At 55.4% G+C, this 19,705-nt stretch overlaps 1 protein-coding gene across 9 annotated transcripts in view; it reads left to right on the forward strand.

Moving 5' to 3' along the window:
* Positions 1 to 19,705, forward strand: part of WNK2 (WNK lysine deficient protein kinase 2) — a 121,185-nt gene that overhangs the window by 60,231 nt on the left and 41,249 nt on the right. For all 9 annotated transcript variants that reach the window (XM_079109053.1, XM_079109054.1, XM_079109055.1 and 6 more), the window contains exons 9-19: positions 1,975 to 2,174; positions 4,869 to 5,024; positions 5,460 to 5,651; positions 7,241 to 7,786; positions 9,939 to 10,247; positions 10,760 to 10,809; positions 11,549 to 11,717; positions 11,786 to 11,902; positions 15,887 to 16,057; positions 16,196 to 16,241; positions 16,821 to 16,940. In XM_079109053.1, the coding sequence (XP_078965179.1) occupies positions 1,975 to 2,174; positions 4,869 to 5,024; positions 5,460 to 5,651; positions 7,241 to 7,786; positions 9,939 to 10,247; positions 10,760 to 10,809; positions 11,549 to 11,717; positions 11,786 to 11,902; positions 15,887 to 16,057; positions 16,196 to 16,241; positions 16,821 to 16,940 (2,076 nt within the window). The remainder of the gene's footprint in view (positions 1 to 1,974; positions 2,175 to 4,868; positions 5,025 to 5,459; positions 5,652 to 7,240; positions 7,787 to 9,938; positions 10,248 to 10,759; positions 10,810 to 11,548; positions 11,718 to 11,785; positions 11,903 to 15,886; positions 16,058 to 16,195; positions 16,242 to 16,820; positions 16,941 to 19,705) is intronic.

Consider the following 19,705-nt stretch of genomic DNA (forward strand, 5'->3'; position numbering starts at 1 on the left):
ACACAAAATGCCTGCATGTACATTCACATGCATAGCCACCATATACACATTGACCCATGCACACAGAGAGACACAGATGCCTGCCCACCCCCATACAGAGACACACACACTCATAGATGCAAACTTGTATGCATCCCTTGTGTGCCCTATCACATGTACATGTGCACATACATGTGGATAGCCACACATTTTTGTGCACGTGTGTGAACACACACACACCTCTGGGGCGCCCTCTGTTCTACAGTAGACAGCACCACTCACTTACTCCTCTGTACTTGGTCTGGCTGTCCTGTCTTCAGTCTCCCTTCAGGTCACAGAATGTTCCACAGTGGCCACATGTATTCTGCATGATGGGCAGACAAGTGTCCTGTGTTTGCTGTCAATGTCAAAACACTCAGCAGTGAGCTGAGAATGGGGGTGTGGCTTTGTCCACCATGTGAATCAGCCTGAGGTAGAATCAGAGTCCAGTGACCTGCCCAGGCCATCTTTTTTCATGGGGAGCTTACGGGGACGCCAGACAACCTCCTTATCATCTGAGCAGAGCCTGCGTGTAGCGGGATTGGCAAGCAGACGCTCCTTTCTCTATTGGATAAAGGAATACCGTGTCACCCACCAACAGTCCTGATCAAACTCATGCTGCCTAAGAAGCTGAGGACCACAGCACTACCTTTAGTCAGTGGGTCCCAAAATGATTTCTGAAATTAATTTTTTTGGTTATACGAGTAACAAACACAGTCACTTTCACAATTTTAAATGTTGCTCACATGGTTCGGGTTGTTGCATTTGACACATATCAGGCTGCACCCGTCCTCCTCCCTCTCGTTCCCTCCTCCTCCTCCCTCCCTTCCTAAGTGGAAATGACCACTTTAATGACCACTTGGCTCATTAAAAATTAGAGCTGCTTGTCTAATTGGTTTTACCTAATTAAACCTCAGTGTTCCTTATGTCTTCGTAGGTTAAATAGATTCTGATCAGTCCCTGGGAAAAATTGTTTTAATGCAAAGCCAATGTGACTTCCCCTTCATTTGTTTAAATTGTCAGTGGATCAGTACTGGCTCCAAAATGTGGCTTCTTGTGAGAATAGCTGGTAACTGTAGGTGGCTTATTCGAATGTTTCTGTGGCCCCTGGGATCTGGAACAGTAGACAGAAAGTGCCACTTTCAGACAGGTTTTCCGTCTCTACCCCTCACCTGTGCGGCCCTGCAGGCAAGCTGTCTTCCCAGGCACATCTTGGTGAGATGGACTCAGGGACTGAGGTGTTCCTGTCTGCACTTCCTGCGCGGGCAGGTCCATCTCTGGAGTCCAGAGTTGATGAGGCCATGCCAACCTGACTTATGTGAGGTCAGCCTCTGGGGTACCCATGTGGGGTGGTGGACCCTCAGTGCCACCCCTGCCTTTCCTGTGTGGCAGGTAAAGCCCCCTGTCCAGGCCTCTCATTGACAAGTAGGGGTTTTCAACTCCCATTTTCCAACCAAACTAGATACAGTCCGAGACGCCCTCCTCCCTATGCAGCCCTGTGCCGTGGGCATGAAGGTGCTCGGTCTGGAGAACCCAACCCTCTTAAACACAGTGATAATTGTTTCCTCCACAATGAAAACTTCAGCTTTTTCTTTACAGGGCTGTTAGCTCGGCTGCCTAAGCCGCCTGGTGCTCTCGAGGGCTGGGATGAGCTAGTAAAGCGTGACAGGTGGGGGTGATGGTGCTGCTTCACCAGAGGGCCCGCAAGACACGCCCACCCTGGCCCCAGGCTGTGCCGCTAGCGGGCCGTCAGGGTCAGGCACAGGGTCAGCCCCACAGCTCTGGGGCAGTCGGTTGTTTAACAACATGCGAGCGTTATTTATGTACCTGGAAAACCCACCAGCCTTTGTTTTGCAGGAGAGAATAAATATACAGACAAGCCGCTGTCCGCTTGGGTTCGGCACCAGGGGGTGGCATTTGGAGGTGTCCATTAAGTCCTACCTTTGTCCTCCCCAGCGGACAGCACCTTTGACAGCGGCCAGGGCTCCACGGTGTACTCGGACTCGCAGAGCAGCCAGCAGAGCATGGTACTGGGCTCCCTGGTGGACGCTGCTCCTCCCCTGGCCCCCTGCGTGTGCAGCCCCCCTGTGAGCGAGGGACCCGGCCTGCAGCACAGCCTACCCTCCCTGGGGGCCTTCCAGCAGCCCACTGCCACGGTGAGTTGAGAGCCACTCCTGCCCTGTCCCAGTGGCCTCCTAGGCTGCACTGACAATGGTCACGGTTAAAGTGGCCTGTGGTCAATTCTCAGCCCCATGGGGGAGATCCCTAAAAGCCATAAAAACCCCTATCTTTGGGGGCTGAGGAGATAGCTCAGTCGTTAGAGTGCTTGCCTTATAAGCACAGGCCTTGGGTTCGATCCCCAGCACCCCCCCCCCCCAAAAAAAGAAAACAACCCTGTCTTTTCTGAGAGCAGTGGACCCATAGGCCATGTAGCCTTTTTGATGTCCCCATATTACCAGATAAAAGGCCAATGCTGTCAGGAGACAGATGCCCTGCAGGCACCCAGGGCTTCGGGAGCTGTGATAGAGCTGACTGGGCCACGCCTTGGGGCAGGTCCTGGTGGCAGTGGGGGTGACACACACCAGACCTGGGCCATAGTCTCAGACTGCCCCAGAGATGAGAGAGAAGTATCGATTGTAATAATGAAGCCCTGGATCTGATCTCACTGTCCGGCCTCCAAGGGAATGTCCAGTGGCACGTCTCGCCCACGCCAGCCACTGAAAGTCAGCTGTGAAAATGGGGTCAAGTGTGGGGAGCACTATAGGCAGAGCGTTTGCGGAGGGCAGGAGCCAGGGCCTCAGGCAGCAGGATGGCTGTGATGCGTAAGGTCTGGGCAAGCTGAACACCAGGGGGTCACACTGGGCACTTATTTTTTGATTCTGATTTTTTTTTTTTTCTAAACGCTTGAAGAAAGTGAAACAATTGCTCGCTTCACAACCGAAGTGCTCAGCCATGGGGAATTTGCCCGTGACCTGGGCAGTGGCGCCAAGTCGTCAGAGGGCGATTCAACCCCCACCCTGGGCCTGGGCTCCGTCTTCACCCCTCCCCGGGGGCCTTCTGGCTGGGGCGTCAGTCACCCACTCACTCTCTCCTGCCACTGTGGCGTCCTCTTGGTGCTGGCAGAGCCTGGGCACTGCAGGCTCTGTGCCCCGCACGTGGGCTTTCCGCTTTCTGTCCTTGTAGGGCTGGGCTGTCAGAAGGGCCCAGTATGTCCCTTTGGAAAAGCATTTGAAGCTGTTGGGCGTGTCCGCCTTGGTTGTCTGGAGTCCCAGGACTCATTGTTGATTTGCATTTGCAATTTTATTCAATTCACAAAATGAAGTATGTTTCTAAATGGCAGAAAGAGCTCATTGAAGAAAAGACTATTTGCTGCTCCCGAGGGTTATTCTTGTGAGTGTTGCAGAAGCTGGGGCTGAGCCAGAATGTTCCATCTGGCTCTCATTCTTTCCTGCCCCTGCTAGGGCTTCCGATGGCCATAGGATGCACTGGCTGCCTAGGTCCTCGCTGGGCTAAGCCTGTCCTGTGTGTCCTTGGTGTGGCAGCTGATCACTGGTTCAGTGTGTAAGCCAGGAGGCTGAGTGGGGATGTCAGAGCTCTTTCTCCTGTCTCCCTTCCTACTGAGACAGAGATACCTAGGCAGGAAGAGTAGGGCCTGGGGGTGGTTCCTGGTGTGTGCTGAGGGCTGGCCCCACTGCTGGGTGTTCCTGGGGATGGTTGCTATGGTGATGTGCCCTGGGACCCAGTAAAGAACCGAGAGGGAAGAGGAGGAGGAAAGGGAGGGCCACCAAGAATGAGAAGCTGCCCGCCCCTCCAGGGCCACCAGGCCCCGCCAGAGCTCCCAGAGGGTAAACAGTGGCCAAGCTGCTGGATAGACAGTCTGGCCCAGTTAGGCAGACTTGTCCGCTCTGCGGCTTCAGGTAAATTCAGATTTGAAGCTTGGTCCCAAATCAAGCTGCTCTTCCCACCTCGCCCCTCCACTGCCTTGCACAAAGCCCTGACTGAGGAAGATGAAATCGGCCAGGGCAGCTCTGGAAATCCCCATCCCTCTGCCATCCAGAGAGCCCGAGGGGGCACGAGCCCGGCCTTGAAAGCAGGGCTCGTGTTCAGACCCCTGGAGCCTCACCTGCTTCTCCTTCCCATGGAGGTGGAGGAAGTCCAGGCAGCAAGACACTTTCCTTAAAAATACTCCAGTCTCTCCCTCTGCACAGTAAGGACTCTTAGGGAACAAAATATAATAACGTCCTTACACAAAAAGGGAAAAAAATTAACACATTAGCAGCAATGGCTTAATGACATCAAGGGCTCAGGTTTCTGACCTATTTAGGCGGCCACTGGCAATGCGGGCGACATTCTGTGTACGGCCCCATTTCTCTCCACCCATAGCAGAGTCTAGCGGACCCTGCTTTACTGAGGGCCCCACCATGCCAAATCTGCTGCTGGCCCCTTGATGGCCTGTCACCTCCCCAGGGAGCTGGCACTGCTTGTTTCATTTCTCCATGTTCTGTCTGAATTTTCTGCATGGATTCATCTTCTATGTGCTGAGTCACCCAGAAGAGAAGCTTCCCCCAGCCCATGTCCTATGGAGCTTTTCTCCATGGTTCTCCAAAACTTCTGTAATGAGCTTTTCTCATGGTTGTGTAATACTCCACACGGTTCATGTTCCAGAGCATTCCCTGGCTGGGAGCTGTGTCTATCCGTGGTTTTTCAGTTTTGTGAGTGACATTGCAGGGCTGCCATACTTGCCTTCTGCTGAGTCACCTTCCACGAAACAGGGTCCCCAATGGGGGCTGGGCACCAGGATGAGGGTACTGAGGGTCAGCCACTGAGTGTGAACCTGCTGCTCTCCACAGCCTGGCCTCTCTGTGGGCTCTGTCCCACCCCCTGCCCACCCTCCGCTCCTCCAGCAGCGTTTCCCAGAGCCTGCAATGAGCTTCGCCCCTGTGCTGCCACCACCCAGTGCCCCTGTGCCCACAGGCCCAGGCCAGCCTGCACCCCCCACCCAGCAGGTGAGTGGGACTTCTCCTCATGGCCCCTGGAAGTATCCCTTGCAACTGGTGGTCAGCTCTACTGGGCGGTCTGTGTGCGGTCTGTGTGTGTGTGTGTGTGTGTTTGAGTCCACAGCTTGTAACGGGGGGTTCGGTGTGGAAGGTTCTGTGACCTTAGAACATTTCCAGAAGTTCTGTGTCCCTGGCTCTTGGCTGACTGGAGTCTGATGGGCTTTGTGAATGTGTGTATGTGTACACATATGTGCAGGAGTGTGCCTGTGAGTGTGGCATACGTAGATGTGACTGTGTATATGTGAGTCTGTGGGAGTGGGCAAGTGTGCAAGAGAGCATGAGTGTGTGCCTGAGAGTGTGTGTGGGCCTCTGTGTGTCTGAGCATGCAGGGCAGGCCCTGCCTCTGCCAGCTGCGGGTCTCAGGCCCAGCTTCTCTCCCTCCAGCCTCCTCCAATGGCCCAGCCGCCGACCCTGCCACAGGTCTTGGCCCCACAGCCCATGGGCACCATGCAGCCGGTGCCCCCCCACCTGCCTCCGTACCTGGCTCCGACCTCCCAGGTGGTGGCCCCTGCTCAGCTGAAGCCCCTCCAGATGCCTCAGCCACCCCTGCAGCCACTTACTCAAGTCCCTCCACAGGTACTTCTGGGCTGGCTATCCGCAGTGGCTTTTGGCCTGGCTGGGGTTCCAGGGCACCAGCAGGGCCTGTCTGCACGTGACCTGGGATGCAAAGATGGGGAGGGCTCAGAAGTGTGGAGCATCAGCACCATTCTGGGGACCAACCTGGCAGACCTGGGAGCGTGGAGGCAGCCTCCTAGGGCGGCTTGCTCTCTCTGCCCACTGGCCTCACTTTCTCTTTATCCTGTCAGGCTTTCCTCCCAGACTAAGATGCCTTCTGGGCTGTGAATGGCAGATAAGGGGGTCTCTCTGGGAGTGGGGAATGTGGCCATCACTGCATCACCCAACAAATACCTAGTCCCAGGTGCATCCAGATTGGGGAAAAATTTAGTCCAAGGTCAAGGACAGGAGTCATGATATGGCTACCAAGTGGATACTGAAAGCAGGTGAACTTGCTGTCCATCCTGGGGTGTTACCCAAGGCTGGGTTGAAGGTGGCTCTTGGAGGTCCAGTGACCAGCTGGATGGCACTGCTTCCTGCATGGAGGGCTGGCCACTAAGGCTCAACCTAAGGAGCAGAGGTGACCTCTGGTGGTCTTTCAGTAGGGATATTGTCTGTAACTAGGAGCACATGACAGCACGGCCAGTACAGAGTGTAGCTGGGGTTGGGCACCATTGCTCAGGCTACTGGACTCCATGATCCCAGTCATTCTAGAGACCCTTGGTGATGATGGGCTATGACCTTAGTGGTAGGACAGGAAGTGACCTTCATGCTGAAGATGGCAGTTCCCATCAGGAAAGGGATATTCCTACCATTCGTCCTGCCCCTAAAGTTGCTTTTGCCTCGGGTATCTTTGTAATACCATGTTAGAGTTGGCTTAGGGGTATAGTTACATCATCTTCTTGCTCATTGGTGGTTGTAGTGTTTAGTTGCTTTTCAAAATAGAAGTTGATTTGCTCATTTTTGCTACCTTCTGTCAATTGCACGAAGGTGCCCGCTATGTGATGCTTGTGAGCATGTGCAAGAAGGCACTCTTGGAGAGAGCTGTCAGAGACTAAGTGCTGAATTCACGAGATCAGATACCAGCTGTCTCTAGGAGGTGCATAGTGGAGAAAACTTAGAGAAGGTTCTGGAGTTCTTGCTGCCATGAGGGTGTGACCTCAGCCAGCGAGAGGGGGCTGGAGGATGTTTCCCTGAGACCCCTCCCAGAAGTTAAGTTCCCATTGTAATTCTCACAGCTGAGGCATCAGGCTGTGATGCCAGATGTTTGGAACCAGTCTCGTGGCTCTTGACATCCTCAATCCTTCGGAGTGAAAATGTCCAAAGATTCAGAGCCCCAGGGTCACCCTTGGGCTGCCCCCAATTCCCTCGGAGCCCCCTGTGGGGTCCTTTGAGGATATGGATGCAGGGAGGCCCCCCTGCTGGAGCTGCCAGAGGTTCTTTTCTCTTTGGAGTTTCACATGCTTGGGGTTCCCTTGCCGTTGGGTGTGTTTTGGGGAGCCCTTGAACGCAGCTGCCCTGGGGAGCATCTGTGAGGGGGAGCCTCCCTCCGCCCCACCAACTGTGGGCCCCTGGCGGCCGTGACTGACACACTGTCCTGTCTCTTTCAGATGCCTCCCATGCCTGTGGTTCCCCCCATCACGCCCCTGGCGGGAATCGACGGCCTCCCTCAGGCCCTCGCTGACCTGCCCGCCGCAAACGTGGCTCCTGTGCCGGCACCTCAGTATTTCTCTCCCGCCGTGATCTTGCCAAGTCTCGCCGCCCCCCTGCCCACGTCCCCAGCCTTGCCTCTGCAGGCGGTCAAACTGCCCCATCCCACCGGGGCACCCCTGGCGGTGCCATGCCAGACGATCGTGCCAAACACGCCAGCTGCCATCCCTCTGCTGGCTGTGGCCCCGCAGGGTGTGGCTGCCCTGTCCATCCACCCTGCTGTGGCTCAGCTCCCGGCCCAGCTCCCCACCCCGCCTGTGTACCCAGCGACCTTCCCGCAGATGGCCCCTGGAGACATCCCACCTTCCCCCCACCATGCTGTGCAGAGCTTACGGGCCACCCCGACCCCTCCGCAGCCGGCGCCTCCTGCGCCTCCTCAGCCCCTCCAGCCTGGTGTTGTCCATCTGCCCGAGCAGGCTGCTCCAGCGCCTGCCTCAGGGAGCCAGGTAATACACCTGTGGGTCCTGGAGACCCCCATGCTGCTCACTTCACTGGGCCATGGCTTTCTCTTGGCACTTGGACTAAGGGGCAGGTTAGGGCTGGGGGAAGAAGCTGCTCTGTCCTGCAGTTGTCCTTTCTCTGAAAGAGACGAGTTGGAGAAGGAGGCTAAAGCCAGCATGGTGCACCTGTTGCCACCATGGGAGCCACAAGCATCAGGGCAGCCTGTGGGTTCCACTGTCCCACCTGATCAGGAGGTGGGCAACTGCTGCCCGAGTGGCTGAGGGCTCTCTTGCCCTACCATGCTGGTCCTGGCAGTCCTGGTGGCCCCCACTGGTCCCTCTGTAGGCACTAGGACTCACATGCATCTAGGGTCAGCCCCTCCCAAAGCACCTTGTCAGAGCAAGACAGGGCAGACATGCTCATGTTAGCAGAGATGAAATCAGGCAGAGGAGAGGGATCTGGGCTACCAGCTGAAAGTGGTCATGATAGGAGCAGGGGACTGGTGTCAGGTGGGGACCCTGTGCAACCAGACTAATCACAAAGAGACTATGTGGTAGGTACACAGGGACGTGCCCTGCTGTGTCCTGGGTGGCCTCACAGATCTACACAGCACACTTGTGTTTGGAGCTTCTGGGTTATTCTGCACAAAGCTGAGTGAGAGGAAGAGCCGACATGGATGCTACCCACCTGGGCCCCCCCTGCCAGTCTCCTAGCTGAGAACCCCTCACCTGGAATCCTCCTGCGTGGGTCCCTCACACACACACACTGGGCATCTTCTCGCCTGGGTAGCTCTTACCTGGGCATCTCTGCCTAGGTGTCTTCCAACCCAGCCCCATCCCGGCTCTGAGTCCTCACAGCTCTGTGACTAGGACGTGTCCCTGCATTTTGAGTCTCGTCTCCTCTACTGCAGGGCCAATGCCTCCTTCTGATTTGATCCATCCAGACAGCATAGAAGGAGCCCAAAGCCGGGTGTTCCTGGTGCCAGGTGCCCCCGGCTCACTTTGTCCTGATCTAGTCTGAAGTAGGACCCCACATCCTGAGTGTACAGGGAACCCCCTGAGCACTACTTCTTGCTGTCTTACTTCCAGAAGGATTTGTGCTTGGAGAAGGAAGGGACAGTGTTAGTGGCTGGCAGGATGGTGTTGTCTAAAAGACCAGTGGGAGGAAGCACATCAGTCCTGTGCCCCCACTGAGGGAGCGCCAGTCTAAGCAGGTGTCCATGGCCACTTGGCCAGCTGATTCCTGGGCTGGGTATGTTTTTTGAGGAAAGCAGAGGGTAAGGCCGAGGAGTAGGAGGGCAGAGACCTGACACTGTGTGTTTTGGGCATTGCTGCTTGGCCCTGGCCCTGGCCCCTCTGGGCCCTTCACAAGTTGCTGCATGCCTTGTGGTCATTCCTGTTATCTGTCTCGTAGAGATGTTCACTGATGAGCTGGGCGGGGCACCCCGTCACAGCTGCTGGGGTGTCTGACCAGGAGAGAACTGTCCACCTGCTGGGCAGTGGCGTGGTACATCTGACCCTGCATGGTTTGCTTACAGAAGGTCTCCAGTCAGCCTGTCCAAGTGAACGGGGCTGTTCCCATTCCTGGGAGGAGAATTTCAACCTCAATCCCCAAGTGAGGCAGAGGACAGATTATCCTGGCACTTTGAATCCAAGGCAGCTTCTTCCCTGCTTGTCTTAACTTTTCCTGGGTAAAGGAGGAGAACAGTGGGGGAACCGGCCTGAATTCCAGGTCACCCTGTGGGAGACGGCAGATGTCAGCGAGTGCTCTCAGGGGGCACTTGCTCTTGGGAACAGCCACTGTGCACTCTGAACCGACCAGGAGGTCCAACACAGGCAGAATACTGATGGCCCAGGGGGAAGGCCCAGGAGCCCAGGTTGGACACTGTGGGTCACCTTCTGTTTTTCACCTGGGCTTAGACAGAGGTTCCCAAGTGAAGCATAGGTCCAAATATTCCTACACAGATCCTCACACAGGAAGTGATGCGGGATGCCCCTTTCTGTTTGCTTCTGCTAAATCCATGTGTCAAATGTGTCCCGAAACAGGGACTCACGGCCCTGGGGACTGTGTGGGTTAGGGAGGGATGTTTCCATGCCCCCACCACCCTGGCTGTATCAAGCGGGCCCCTGGCATCCAACGTGCATCCCTGTCCCCTAGGTCCTGCTGGGCCATCCGCCTCCGTACACCGTGGATGTGGCTGCTCCGGTCCCCGCTGTGCCCCTGCCACCTGCTGTCCTCTCCCCGCCTCTGCCTGACGTGCTGCCACCTGCTGCCCCTGAGCTCCTGCCTAAGTTCCCAAGCTCCTTGGCCCCCACAGTGGTGGCAGCCGCCCAGAGTGTGCCCGCCCAGAGTGTGCCCACCCAGAGTGCCACACTCCTGCCGCCTGCAAACCCACCACTGCCCACTGTGCCTGTGATTGCCAGCCCTTGCCCAGCCGTCCAGCTGACAGTGGAACCTGCCCAGGAGGTGTGTGCCTTGTCTCCTGCTTGCAGCCCCCTGGGGCTGCACTGCGACCTGGGGCCTCAGCCCTTGAGGTCAGTCCTGCCCACAGCCCGCCACTCCGGGGAGGTGGAGTGTGGCCCGGGACAGCCAGACATTCCTGTTCTTGTCTCCCTCACTTCCCACAAGCCCACATCAAGATGGAGGGCAGGAGTTTTGTAAATGGGTTTGGAGGACGCAGTCCCTCGGAGAGGATGTGAAAGCTTTTACAAAGCCCGCGTGTCCTCTTTCAGGGATGATCAAAGTGGGTTAACAGTTTTGGAAAGGAAGCAACCCTGAGCTTTGAGGAATCTGCTAGGCTCCAGGCCTTTCAACAAGATGAAAACCTCCCTGTGTGGCGGCCCCCTGGCTGCAAGCGGGAGAGAGGCTGAGGAGGGGGAGGCAAGGCCAGCATGGCAGAGGCGGGTGTAGAGGGGTGAGCGTGCCACAGGCAGTAGGAGCTGCATGACCCGTTCTCTTTCCTCTGGTTTTTATTTCAGGAGCAGGCCTCACAGGACAAGCCGCCTGGCCTCCCGCAGAGCTGTGAGAGGTACAGGCTCAGAGGGGAGGGTCGGGTGAGGGCCCAGGGCTGGCTCAGCCCAGCCTCTCTGCTGCTTCATGGGCCCTGACCCAGTTAGCTTGATGCTATCACCCTCTTTTCTAACCCTGACCTGGTGGAGCTTCAGGGACCTTCTCAGGGTCTGTGTTCTGAAATCTGGTTGTTGGAGGCTCCAATTATGTTCTAGGTCTGCTGGGAACCGTGGTCTATGGGCCAAGGATGTTCCAGCAGGAAGAGGCTGTGGGCAGAGAGGCCTGGAGGGGACTTCCTGCAGACTGGCTGAGTCCAGCCTCATAGACCCTGGGTTTCCCAGATTGCCACCTCCTGTGTTCTTGGGGAGGCAGCCTGTCCTCCTGAGGGTGACCATGAAGTGACCATGGCCCACCCTTTGAGGGTGCTGGGCAAGATGTGTGCTGATGTGTCACGGTCTTCATAACAGCCCCAAGTGGTTGTTGTTTCCCTGCGGTGTAGATGGGGAAACAGGCAGGGGCCTAGTCCTCGGTCAGGATTTTGAGAGGGCTGGAGGGCATGCAGCCAGTGACTGTGAAGTCCACGCTTCTACATGGAGACTACCCAGGATGGACGCTGCAGGGTCCCCTCACAGGGCAGCCACTGCCTCTGCAGGTCCTAGCCGCCGGCCCTAGAGGTTTTGAAGCCCCCAGGCTGGGCTGACCATAGCAGACGTGCTCACCATCCACGGGTGCCATTAACGTTCTTGGTTTTTACTCAGCTACGGAGGCTCTGATGTCACTTCGGGAAAAGAGCTGAGTGACAGCTGTGAGGGCGCCTTTGGAGGGGGCAGGCTGGAGGGCAGGGCTGCCCGGAAGCACCACCGCAGGTCCACGCGTGCCCGCTCCCGGCAGGAGAGGGCCAGCCGGCCCCGGCTTACCATCCTGAACGTGAGTGGCTGGGACCCAGGGCACGCGGGTACAGCGTCCTCCGTGATCTGACCGTCCACTTCCTACAGGTATGCAACACGGGGGACAAGATGGTGGAGTGCCAGCTAGAAACACACAACCACAAGATGGTGACCTTCAAGTTCGACTTGGATGGGGACGCACCTGACGAGATCGCCACGTACATGGTGAGGGGGCCCAGGCAGTGAGGTCGTCTCTTGGGGTGCATGTGAGGTCAGGCGCGTGGAGCTTGGCCCTGCGTCGAGGTGCCGTCCACCCCCAGTGCCCTGGGGCTATCCCCGAGCTGAGAGTCTGGTGGGGCGTCTGACCCCTGCACCAGGGCCGTGGGCTGCTCCCCACGCAGTGCAGAAACGTGGGGATGAGTGGGCAGCTTGAAGTGTTCACAGCCACCAGGAGGGTGTCCCAACCCCTCAGCTGTCCCTCAGAGGAGCAGGAAGAGATGGCAGCCTTGCACCATGAATAAGCACAGGGAAGTGGCACCCCAGCACCTAATGTCCCTGCTCAGAGCCACCTGCCAACCTCCCCAGTGGAAGGGCAGATCTCAGCGCTGCATCCCTGTCCCCATTCCCCAGCTCTGCCTGCACCTCCATCCAGAGGCACCCTTCCCTGCCCAGGTGGACCCCACTCTGAGTACCTCATCCTCCCCAGGGAATCCTGCAGTGTCCCTATTAGGAACGGGGTCTCTGGCCTCAGAAACTGTCCGGCACACAGAGATAGGTGAAAAGGACCCACTCGTCTTCCCCTGCTTACTGGTGACTCCAGAGGACAGACAGCATTGTCCTAGAACATTACCACCCATGAGGTGAGCTTAGGAAGCAAGGCAGCATTGGTGGCCCAATGGCCACCACATACAGTGAGTGGAGCTAGTGTGACAAGGGAGCATAATATGAAATGTCATTTAATCCAGTAATGTAAATCACCCCACGTGGCCAGGAGCGGCTACGTTCAACAGCCTGGCTCTGAAGGTCAACAGAAAGCTTCCCCTTGGACCGCGTCCCAGCCTCTCCAGCCCGGGCTTCGTTAAATTCTGATGTGGATTTCATGGGGAAGCCCCAGCTGTTTGCTTCTGGGACAGTTCCACAGAGAGAGCTCAGATAAGCCCTTCCGGAGCCCACGCCCAGGGCACGGTCCCCACAGTGTCAAAGGGGAGCCCTTCCTTAACAGCCCTTCGTGGACACGGTTAGGAGGACTTTTTTGAGACTATTGCAATAAGTGAGAGAAGATGTAGTCAGCCCTGAGAGCAGCAGGGACAGCAGGAGTCACAGCCCCAGAACAGCGCGGGCGTCAGTGGACAGAAGATAACTGAGAGGAGACGCCGGCTGCTGAGCCCATTGGAAGGCCATATCAGGTCATGGACAATGCCAGGCAGCCCCGGCTACTCACTTTCAGGATGGTCAGTGGGCCTGCTGACCCTCTCTTGCCAGGAGTGGGTGTGCGTGAAGCTGTGGTGGTGTTTCCGGCACCTCCGCCCCCCAGCCTGCCCACTTCAAAGGCGCCATCAGCCCCTTGGCTCAGCTCTTCCAGGAAGTGATATCAGAGCCTCCGTGGAGACCCACTGCGAACACACTTGATGGGACCCTTGCTGAGGGCAGCCAGCATGTCTGATGTCAGAGGGATGAAGAAGTTGGTTAGATGCCTGGTGGCTGGTGGAGGGGAGGGTCGGACGTCACACAATAGCCAGGGAGGGGTCTTTGTCAGCAGCCGGTGCCTGGTTGCTTACATGCAGCCAGAGCAAACACCAGTCTTCACCTGGTCTAAACTGAAGACATCTCTTATCCTCCTTTGTGTTTTAACCCATGTCTCCTGTTACGCTGTGCACACGTGTATCTCCAAGCACAGTCATGAAGTAGACGCCTGTGAAGTGTCCCCTCGGCCTCTGCTCCTCTTCCCATCGCTCTGCTCCCCACTTCCTCGCAGCACAATGATTAGATGAGTGTTCGTTTGCCTAGTTTTCCTGTACACCTGTGCACACCCCCCACACTTCCCTGTCCCGTGATGACGCCGTTATTACTTCATGGTGAACGTTAGCAACTCCGCAGCCTCTCGGCTCTGTTTTGTGCTCACTGTCCCGATTCTCCTCGCACCTTGTGGCTCTCTGTCCTGTACTGTGTGAAGGTTTGAATTGGGAATTGAGCATTTTTAAGTCAGGGCATCTAAAATACAAAGCACGCATGACGTGAACACACAAATTTGGTCCGTCGACATGGCCGTCCATGTGTGACCTCTGCTGGGTGTCCACTTGTGCTCTTCCTCACACCCACCTGTCCCAGGGACAGAGACATCAGGGGGCTGGGGTGGAAGAGGGACGTTGGCTGGCGGAACACGGTGCTATTCAGACAAGCTTCTCCCTGCCCAGGGATGGTTCTCTTGAGTGTGGGGCTCCAGGTGATCGTAACTGGTGTGTTTAGCTGGGCCTCGGGCTCATATTCTGACAGAGACCCCCTTGCCAGCCTCGTAGTGAAGGGGGTCTGTGGATGTTTGACTAAGTTGGCATCGATTCCCAGGTTATCAATGGGTCCTATATCTTTAGGTTTGTCTTTGTTTTGTTTTTAGTTTATTTTAATCTCTTTGAAAAGATTTTCATACCTAGCAGGAAAAGACTAAGGTCACTACTTCAGTTTTGTGCGGAGTAGGAATGTTGCACACGTTCTTGCATGCGAACCCTGATGAAAGGAATGCTCTAACTCCTGTGGTGTGTGCCTTAGAGGATGTTGCACCCACCCGCTACCCTCAGTTAGCAGGCGAATCCAGGAGGACAGTGGTAGTCAGCTCCTCCTCTGAGCCGTGCGCTGGTGCTTCTGGGTGTGGTATCTGAAGGGTCAGAGGAAATCTGCTCTACAGCCAGCTTAGTATGGGGGACAGATGAATCCATCCCAGACAGGGTCTGGAAGAACAGATGGCCTGGGCAGGGCCAAGGCATCTGGGTGACCACAGAGGTATATGGGTAGGAAAAGGATCCCTGGCCTGAAATGGGCAGAGAGTGGACCCTGCTGGGAGAGGGAACAATGTGACCTCTTTCCCTGGAGCTGCCTGCACAGCTTTCTGAGATGCATTCACTATGTCCCATCTGCTTGAGTGGCCAAGGACACAGCAAAGTAGAGTGTAAGCAGCGGTGCTGTGTGCCCATGTGAGAGTTGGGGACAGTGACTGTCTTTCTAAACCAAGGCCTGAAGGCTGCAGTACTGAGTCTGTGGTGTGGGACCTGCTGGCCACCCTTTCCTCTCCCACTGGAAGCCTGGGCTGTCCTTGCTGTCCCAGGCGCTGGCTGAAGGGTAGGAGACCACACGTGTGAACCACATGGACCTGAGAAGCCAGAGGGTGGTGGAGGATGAGGGACTCTTGGTCTTAGTCCCAGACCAACAGGAGAAAGGCAGCTGGCTTGAATGGGCCTTGTGCTCTGGAAGGATGGCCCCTGCCTGGACATCAGGGTCTGAGTTGCAGATGGAGAGGCCACAGTGCAGGGGTTGTACTTTAATGCAACAAAAGCAAGGCTGGGACCCAGTCATATGCCCTGAGTGATCTCTCCATGGCCAAGTGTCAGGCTGGCCCAGCCCAAGCTGGCCAACTTTGGGGACACCCTCTCTAGACTTCACTCTGACTGTGGGAGAATCTTGTTGAGGTTGAGAAGGCCAGTCTCAAATCGCTCTGGTGAAATAGAGGCAGGGGCTCAAGGACAGCCCCATCTTGAGATGGGTGGACACCCAAATGGAGAGGGATAGGTGACAAACTCCCAGAATCTCTGCTGAGGAAACAGGAGACATCAGGAGCCTTAATAGGGGCCACTGCTGATCACTCTTCCACGCCCACCTCCATGCCCCGTCCTAGGCTACAGGTCAGACACTGAGGCCAGGAGAGCAGGGGCAGGCATAGAGAAGTGTATGTGGACATCCCGCAAAACTTTGCCAACCTGTTGATCATCCTGCCCCCATACCTGCCCACCAGCTGGAGCCTGTGCTTTCAAACTGCCTCCTCAACTCCCCTGGCCTACCTGGTGCCGAGTCCCAAATGTACCCCCTCCTACACTGTGGTCCCATTGATCCTGTGCACCTACCTTCTTTGAAAAGAGTAGAGACCTATATATGTCCCCATAAAGCTCCAGTGTAGCTGTGGCCTGTGGCGGGTCATTACCAGCGCCCCGTGTGCCCTCGCAGGTAGAGCATGACTTCATCCTGCCAGCCGAGCGGGAGACATTCATCGAGCAGATGAAGGACGTCATGGACAAGGCAGAGGACATGCTCAGTGAGGACACAGATGCTGACCGTGGCTCTGATGCAGGGACCAGCCCACCACACCTGGGCACCTGTGGTCTGGCCGCGGGGGAGGTGAGAGCCTACATCCCCAGGAAGAAGTGGTGGGTGCTGTGGGGTGGGTAGGTGGATGCAAAATCTCAGCGGGAAGCTCTGAAGGAAGTTCTCCCTGAACGCGGCTGCACTGACCTCTGATCCCTCTCCCTCATGCAGGAGAGTGGACAGTCCCAAGCAAATGCCCCTGTGTATCAGCAGAACGGTGAGTCTGCCCCCACTCTGGCCACACCAGTCAGAGCAGACGAGCCTCAGGCTCTGGGAAGAGCCATTTCCCCAGCATCCCCACCGCTCTGTAGCAGGTGTTTACGTGGAAGTCTCCACTGAGCATAGTGTCAGGGGCCTTGGCACTGCACTGGGGGGTGAGGGGTGGGAGTGTGTGGTGACCAGGATCCCCCATCGGGGGGTGGCCACCCATCTGAAGAGCTGTCACCTACCAACTGGCCCCACCACCTTCATGGCTGGTGCTGGGGGCATCCCAGGAACTAAACCTGAACCCAGGGTGCTGAGTCTCAGGCTGGCTACCCACCCCTCACCCCTCTGGGTGAGAGAGCAGCAGGTGAAAGCCCCTTTCCAGGGCCTCTTTATCAGGGGGCCTGGGGACCCCCTGTGTCCCCAGAGGGAAGCTCTTTTTAGATTATGACTGGGAACTTGGGTTCCCTGCCCATGCCCTTCTCAGTAAATCCTGTGGGTGCAGATGAGTTCTGGGGAGCCCCCTGTGACGGTCTGGTGTGGCAACAGGTGTCACCTGGTCTCAGTATGCTGTTCATGTTCCGTTTCTCAGTCCTGCACACGGGGAAGAGGTGGTTTATCATCTGTCCAGTGGCTGAGCACCCCGCAGCTGATGCCCCTGAATCGTCACCCCCACTTCCTCTAAGCTCCTTGCAGCCAGAAACCAGCCAAGGTAGGAGCAGCCACATCCTCTGTCTTGGATTCCCTCCCTGGGTAACCCTGGCTTCCTTCTCTACATCCCTTCACTGGTGTGCAGTGGGCACCCAGCACCACGCGAGGGGCCCTCACACTGTCACCCTGAAACTCAGGGCAGCCTCCAGGGCTGTTTTCCTGCCTATCCCTATTCTCCACCACCTCGGCCAAGCATCCGCTTGAACCTGCCTGTTACCTCCGTGGTGCCAGGGTGGCTGCCCGGTGTGCTGGTGAGCTCTGCCTGCCTCTCAGTGCTGCTTGGGACCTCAAACCCTTCCTGCTTCTCCGGGGAAATGCCCTGCGGCCCTGCTCTGCCAGGGGTGTTGGGTGGGAAAGGCCCTTTTATTTCCAAGACTGATTTTAAATTGTCCATATGGATGGTGGTCAGTGTTGTGGATCTGTGTACAGAGGACAGTAAGTTTGCCCTCAGGTCTGGGTGAAATCTTGATCTTTATGATCCTTTGGAAAAACAAAAATAGTCATTTGAACAAATACAAGGTTTAATTCCCCATCACTTGGCTGGGAAAGAGCTGCTAAAACTTGACCTAACATTACGGTATATTGATGAAAAATATCTGTAAGTCAACTTTGATTTCCTGTTGGCTTTCCAGTACTTTCCACTATGCCTTTGGAGATTTATTACCATCAGGAAAAGGTCAGCTTAATAGAAAACCCCAAACAAAGCCAGGCCCTGAGATGGGTGCTCTCTGGTCATAAGAACAGGCCCAGCCTAGACTGAGAAGTCAAGGACCAGCAGCCTCATTTGAAAGATTCACCTGTAAAAGGGAATTTGTTCCTCTATTACCTGTGGACTGTACTGTGCACTCTCCCAGTGAAATAAATCTGTGTGGTGTAGGGGTCAAAGGTCAGTGAGGTGTGGAGTCAAGGGATGGCATGGGATAGGGTCAGGGGACATTGTAATGTGGGGTCAAAGGACAATATGGTATAGGTCAAGGGACAGTGTGGTGTAGAGTCAAGAGTGATTGTGATGGGTCAAGGGATGGCTTGGGGTAGGGTCAGGGGACATTGTGATGTGGGGTTAAGGCACATTGTGATGTGGGGTCAAGGGATGGTGTGGTATAGGGTCAAGGGTCATTGTGAAGTGGGGTCAAGGGACATTGTGATGTGGGGTCAAGGGAGGCATGGGGTAGGGTCAGGGGGCATTGTGATGTGAGTCAAAGGTCAGTAAGGTGTGGAGTTGAGAGCACAGAGTGCAACCCTCATCCTTCCTGTGCGTACTGAGAGACTGACCTCCAGAAACCTTTCAGGGTCAGGATTTCTATTAAGAAGGCAGACTGGGCCAAGCATTAATGTGGACCAACCATCCACTGGGGATGACCAAGGAAGTTTGACAGGTTATGAGAACCACCAGAGTGCAGAGTTAACAGGCTGGGGTTAGCAAAGGGCAGAGGACAGGGACAGGGCTTTTTCCCCTGGGGCATGTCCCATTCCACAGGGGAGGATGGGCATAACTTCAGCTGCCCCATGGCTAGAGAGAAGGGGCATAGAGTCCAGGGCCCACGGTGGCCCTGTGGAAGCTGTGCACTGGAGCAGGCCGGGCCTCATGGGAGAGGCAGGGCTGCTGAGAGAGGAACCCAGGAGGGCATCTCTGCCCCTCATGAGGAGATCCCAGTGCCATGTGCTTGGGCAGGAGCACAGAAGTCTTTTCAGAGGGAGAAAACATCGTTTTGGATTTCAAGCAACTTGTACAGTTTTTTTAGGTAAAATATCTGGCACATAATAAAAAGTAACTAGGCAGGGAAGCTGAACTCTGGGATAGATAGGGCCAGCACACACATCGGCCTTTGTCACCACTGAACTGCTGTACCCAGAGGGAGAGCTCCCGGGCAGACCCTCAAGTTCCAGCTCGCAAAACAGGAGAGGGAATTGCTAAAGCTCAGGGAGGGAATCCTCTCCCCAGGTTTTCTTTTCCCCTTTTCTCTTGCACCAGCACTAGATAAATATATGGCATAGTAGCAGGTGGAGCCATATCAGGGAGAGCCAATGCTCTAGGGCTGAGTCCCCAAACTGGATGCCTTTTTTCTTTCTGTCACCCTTACTTGGCATAGTCATGATACTGGGTGGTTTCTGGCCAAAGATTCAGAACAGGAAGTTCCAGGGAACCAGGAAATGCCAGGGAGGGCACAGAAAGGGAGGAGCTTGGGAAAACAACCTCATCAAGCTGAATTCCTAGATGCACCTCCAGCCTATGCATGCATGAATCTGGTCCTAATTAGTGTATAAGAATTTTGAGAACTGAATCAATGAATAAACCCTACCCACGTCCCAGACTGGCCCTTAAGTGATACAACCCAGTGTCAGATAAGATTAGTCCTGCAAAAGCATTGACAGCTGAACCAGTTTGTAACTACAGCCCATACAAGGCAGGTTGAACTTGCAATCTGCACTTAACCAGGTCATTTGCCTGCTAAAGCAAAAATATCAACATTTACCATAGGATTTAAACAAGATTCAACATTTCATAATATCATTCAAGATGTTCAGAATAAAATCCAAAATTATTTGGGAAGTGAAAAACCATGAAAACATCAACTCAAATGGAAAAGGACAACCCATCCAATAATAAATTGACATAGATGATGGGATGATCTGACAACAACTTATTATAAATATGCCTGAACAAGCAATCACAAACATGCTTGAAATAAATGTTAAAGTAGGAAGTATCAGCAGAGGAATAGAAAATGCAAAGAAGAAACAAATGGAAATTTTAGTGTATAAATT

The sequence above is a fragment of the Sciurus vulgaris genome (genome assembly GCF_902686455.1).
Source record: "Sciurus vulgaris genome assembly, chromosome: 13".
Taxonomy (NCBI): domain Eukaryota; kingdom Metazoa; phylum Chordata; class Mammalia; order Rodentia; family Sciuridae; genus Sciurus; species Sciurus vulgaris.